The sequence below is a fragment of the Octopus bimaculoides genome, chromosome 6 (assembly GCF_001194135.2).
Source record: "Octopus bimaculoides isolate UCB-OBI-ISO-001 chromosome 6, ASM119413v2, whole genome shotgun sequence".
NCBI classification, from domain to species: Eukaryota; Metazoa; Mollusca; class Cephalopoda; order Octopoda; family Octopodidae; genus Octopus; species Octopus bimaculoides.
This window is the reverse complement of record NC_068986.1, coordinates 70,952,543-70,958,316: the sequence shown is the minus strand read 5'-3', so window position 1 is coordinate 70,958,316 and position 5,774 is coordinate 70,952,543. Positions and strand designations below refer to the sequence as shown.

At 30.5% G+C, this 5,774-nt stretch overlaps 1 protein-coding gene across 2 annotated transcripts in view; it reads right to left on the bottom strand.

Annotated features, from left to right (window-relative positions):
* Positions 1-1,583: 1,583 nt before the first annotated feature.
* LOC106873390 (prostaglandin reductase-3) overlaps positions 1,584-5,774 on the bottom strand; it is a 101,038-nt gene continuing 96,847 nt past the window's right edge. For both annotated transcript variants that reach the window (XM_052968857.1, XM_052968858.1), the window contains exons 11-13: positions 3,644-3,737; positions 2,918-3,085; positions 1,584-1,797 (exon numbers count right to left, since the gene is read on the bottom strand). In XM_052968857.1, the coding sequence (XP_052824817.1) occupies positions 1,738-1,797; positions 2,918-3,085; positions 3,644-3,737 (322 nt within the window). In that variant the 3' untranslated portion in view covers positions 1,584-1,737. The remainder of the gene's footprint in view (positions 1,798-2,917; positions 3,086-3,643; positions 3,738-5,774) is intronic.

Here is a 5,774-nt window from a genome sequence, read left to right as displayed (position 1 = left end):
TTCTCATAAGGAATTTCCAATTTTCCCCAATCCTTCTCCCCTCCAGCCTTGATAAAGTTTTAAGTCAGGAGATTCCTTCTTCCCATCCATACCCAATCCAGAATATTCAAATATGCCTACCACAAGTTCTGTACCTCATTGTATATTTACACCACTATCCATCCATAGAACTGACCTTAAAAACTCGTGGCATTTTACCAACCACTTCCTATTATGAATCACATGATCAAGCAAATGAATAATTATCTCTAAAAACAACATTACTATCCTTTGCCAAAAAAATGCTGAGGGTTTTAACTCCTAAGGAGAGAGCATATGAATCTAACAAAAATTGATTTAAAATTTTGACTCAAAACCAGAAATTTCAAGGAAGGAGCCAAGTCAAATAGATCATCCCCAGTGCTCAACTGGTACTTATTTTATCAACCCTGAAAGGATGAAAGGCAAAGTTGACCTTGGTTGAACTCAGAACATCAAGACGGCTGAAATGCCACTAAACATTTTGCCTAGTGTGCTAATGATTCAGCCAGCTCGCTGCCCTTGAATCTAAAATACTGATTTCAAATTTTAGCACAAGGCCAGTAATTTCGAGGAAGTGGGTAAGTCAATTACATTGACCCCAGTGCTCGACTGGTACTAACTTTATCAACACCAAAAGGATGAAAGGCAAAGTTGACCTCAGCAGAATTTGAACACAGAACATAACGACAGTTGAAATACCACTAAGCATTTTGCCTGGTGTGCTAGCAATTCTGCCAGCTTGCCACCCTTGAATCGAAGAAATATTATCTGTACAACAAGCTATGAAACTATAATTTTTTCTTACTATTAACCATTATACAAACAGTTTGACTGGTAGCTAGTTGTGACTGCACCGAAGCTGAATGAGACTCCACTTGGTTGAAATTCTGATCCTTTAGTTAATACACTTGTATGTTCCACTTATAGATTATTTTTTCATTTGTTTGTTGTTCAACAGACTGGAGAGAATATTTCCATGCTCAGAAACAAGTGGGATTGGCTATAGGAAGAGTGTCGGGCCATCTAAAAATTTGTACCAACATACTTTCATTTACCCATGCACACATGAAAAGTAGGCATTAGAATAACAATGACAATGACAGCAGCAGCAGCAATATTATCTGGCATGATGAGCAAATTTACGAAACTTTCCTCTTGGATGTGAAAGAACAAAGTGAATTGTTGTAGAAGATTCCAACCAATCACTGTCAGTGATTGGAGTTCGTGTTGGAAAGCAGTTCACTGTGAACCTTTGATATAGAGCGTTGAGTCTCATGTAATATTAATAGTAGTGCATCATGTATATACTTTCTTTCCCCACTGCTTCATTATATTATATATCCAATACAAGGATATAAAATGAATGTCTTGTTTAGTTATAATTTTCTGGTAACAGAAATCAGTCTGGATACAAAGATTCATAGAAAATACATTGAAACACAAGCAATGCTAAACAAGTTTTAATGGGTGTCAAGAAAATATAGTGTAACTATGGCATGAACTATGTTACTCTTAACTCTGTGTTTATTTAACTATGTTAAAGTACCAACTCAAGAATGAAATCATATTTGGTTGTAAACTTTTTATTCAAAAGTATATTTGATTTTTACAACCAGTAACTATATACATAGAAATGACTAAAGTATAATTTTTTGTTTTATTCTATGTATATGTGCTCACTAGCACACACAGAAAATATAAAGACTTGATTTGAAATTACTTTTCTGCATTGAGCTCCACTACTATTTTACCATGGCCAGCCTGTTTGTACAGTGACTAAAATTGAAAAGACACATTAGAATAAATTATACAAAAATCATTAGTTTTGCCAATATGCAACAAAATAATTAAAATATTTTTCTTAAGATTGATTGATAAAATAGAAAAGAATTCAGGAACAGGAATGCACATACAATATTGAAATTTTGTTGATAAACGTTTGCAAATCACAAAAAAAAACAATACTATCTCTCTAGTTCAATGCAGCTTGAATAGCAAAATTATATAAATTATATAAATAATATACAATAGCCATAAGTTTATCGATTTTGGTAAATACATGTTTGTAACTTAAATAGGAGTTATTTTGTTTCATAATAGTAAAGAAAAAAATATGGGTGGCAAAGGTATTTTAAAATAAAAAAAGCAGAGTTTAATTTATTGACCTTTAGGTGGGCATTTATAAAAGGATAGGATATATTAGCTATTGAATGTGTATAGTGAATGATGAGAGTGTATGGCTTCTTTTCTAAATATATCTTAGCTCACATTCAGTTTTAACATCAAATCAAGATCTTTCATCAACATTCCAAAATTACCACCACACATCAGACAGTTTTGTATTTCAATTCTTTGTCACTGCTATCCAGTATGAAAATCTCAGATGGAAGTCCTTCCCTTATCTCCTCCTACATAAATCAGAGGCTTCATACTTAATGTAAGAAATAACATCAGGCATTATGAAGTTAATGTTACATTACAAAGATAAAAGGTTATTATTCATAATCATTGATTTTGTCAGACATTATGCTCAGACATTATTGTCAGACATTATTCTCAACTATAATTGAGATTTAGTAAGTTAGGTATTGATAAAAGATGAAAGGAACTAATACTGGGAAAAAAATGCACATGATATTGCTCAGAATATAATTGATTATGTTTGTTATTTCATCAGTAGACCTTCAGAATATTCCTTCACTCAGGAAGAAAACATTGATGAAAGGATTTTAAATGTTTAATATATTACAAGGAGATATATTTCTGAGATTAAGCAACATAGTACAGAAATTCTCAAAATGAAAGTTTCTTCCATAATTAACAAATTAAAAAAATTAAGACAGTAAATTTAGAAAATAAGACTTAATTAATTTGACAAATAGCAAGGAATAGTTACCTCAACAGCATCTGGAATCATCTCAAGTCCAGTGAAAGAAGAAGGAAACACAAAGCTTTTTATTTCCTTCTTCATCAAAAGAGTGATCAACTTATTTATGTATTCAGGAAGAAGTGAAAAGTAGTGAGGTAGGAAAAAGCCTTTTAAACTTGCAGATTTTGTTAACAACTACAAAATAAAAAGTCAGTTTGTTTTGTTTCAAAATTAAGTATTAAGAACTTCATATGTCTAATGATAAGATTTGTTCCTATCATGTATAGAAATGTCAAGTCAACGAAGAAGCCAAAGCCAACAAGAAAGCATTTATATGGTAGCTAGCTCAGCATGCTAGAAATAGTAGTCAAATCTCCATCAAATAACAATATGTCATCTTACAAAAATTGGAATTACCCATTATATGTACGTATATGTTATTATGTATTTATTGCATTTGATTAGTAATGCTGACTTATCAACAAAATAAAACATCAAATATAAAATAATACATAAAAGTTTACTAACACATCAATCAAATTTGAAATATTTAAAAACTTATAACTCAATATTTTTAGCACTTTAGATGATTGGCAATAATCATAAATGTTTCAAGTTGGTTGATTTCCATCATAATTCAATCAAACCTACTAACAGACAACTAATAAACAGAACAAATAAACTATTAAAACATAGGAAAAATAAACGAAAACAAAACTGAAGGAAATACAACAGTACTATGATAAAACATACCTTCCGTGGAAGATCAGGCTTTACTTCTAATGGTTTGTCAGAGTGATACTGTGTGATGTATCCAATTATGATTAGTCTTCCCTTTACTGCCAAGCTAAAATATCATCAAATATTTTTAGATATTTCTGTAATCAAACTTTATGATATAATAATACTTCAAAAATATACTTCTTTTAGAACATTGTCATTTTATAAAATTTTGCTGAAAAATTCTTAAATTAACATAAAACATGAAAGAAAATTACTGGAGAACTTACTTCTAATTCTTCCAAATCTTTCTGTTAAAACTGTATTGAAACCATTTGTGGGTAATTTTTTTATTACAGCAACTGGCCGTACACCACAAGGTTTAACGGAATCTAATGAAGCAAGCCAGCATGCTCTCAGCATTACCACAGGTGATGACAAGGCTAAGGCATTGGGAAAGCCAAGCACCCTCACAGGTATCACCTGACACTGCAGTGAGACAAGCCGCCAATGCTGACAAGAACCTCGTGGTCAGTGGCCCAGACCCAAAGGTTATTTCCCAGAACTATATAACAAATACTCAAAAACTTCATAATGTCTAATGAAAATTTACTAATTAAAACAGCAATATTTTCTAAACATCCTTTACATACTGATTTAAACTATACATTAATGATGTTTACTATTACAGCTATAGGATATATATATAATTACATCATAAATAGGAATTTCAAATAGTTTTTTCAAGTTGGTAAAATTTATTGAAACTCCATAGCATACCTTCTGAAAGACTTTTATTCTTAATCAGCATGTTTGTTTTAAATTTAGTTAAGAATATGTGACACAATATTTTAACTTAATTTACAAATATTAAAAATTAATTAACTTAAACATTACGAAAGATCAGCCAAAATGCTTTCTATTAGACTTCAAATATTTATTAACATAAAATTTTATTACTTTCTACTACATATATAAAATGTTTCAAAATATAAAGTCTGTAAATGACAGTTTGAAAATATAAAAGAATTATGAATCATTTTATTATAAAGTCATGAATGGTTTCTGAAAATTACTCAAAAGAGAAGTATAATTATACATTAACCTAAATGAGGAGCTAACAATGCAGATCCAAATGTAGATATAAAATATAACTTTACAAGAGCTTTCTAATTCTATAATAAGCACAAATCAATATATAACTATTGACACATACATATAAAAGCTTTTGAAAAGAAAAAAAAAATGATAATGAAAACAAGAGTTTAATTTTTAAGGACATCTAACCATTCAATTCTATTTAATGTTTGTGCAATCAATGAGTTCCCTCAAAATACACTTCTCGTCTTTAACAAAGAAAGAATAAACTATTTCGCGAAAAAGAAAAGGTATGAATAACTATGGCTATGAGAAGTTTGATCATATTCCTACTCTGTCAATTGCAACACTAACAATAACAAGCCAAAGAGGAAGTCACTATAAAGTTGCTCAAGCAGATAGTAATAACACTCAAATCTCCCTCTAATCACACTCAACCATGTCAAGACCCAGTGATTTCTAGTCAAGGTATTAAGAAGTTGTGAAAATTAAAGGAGGATACTTTATAGACAAAGGACTAATGGACAAAAAATAAGAACAATAATAAATCAGAAGTGAAGAATGAATATATAATGGATGTGTTTATTTAGCAAAAAAAATTACCATCCTGAAATATAACAATATTTTATAGACTGATTTATTAAAATTGTTGATGAACAATGACTATTAAAATTAATGAAAAAAACAAATTTATCTGGCAACTCAGTATATACAACAGGCTTCTTTCTGTTTCCATCAACTAAATCCACTCACAAAGCTTTGGTCAGCCTAGGGATATAGTAGAAGACACTTGCACAAACTGCCATGCAGTGGGGGCAGAACATGAGACAACATGGTTGGGAAGCAAGCTTCTCAACCACACAGTTATGCGTGTGCTTATCATATATACAGACAGACAGACAGACAGACAGACAGACAGACAGACAGACAGACAGACAGACAGACAGATAGATAGATAGATAGATAGACTGATAGATGATAGGTGCATATATATATTTATATATGTGTGTGTGTATATATATATATATATATATATATATATATATAACAAGATTGATTTGAAAGT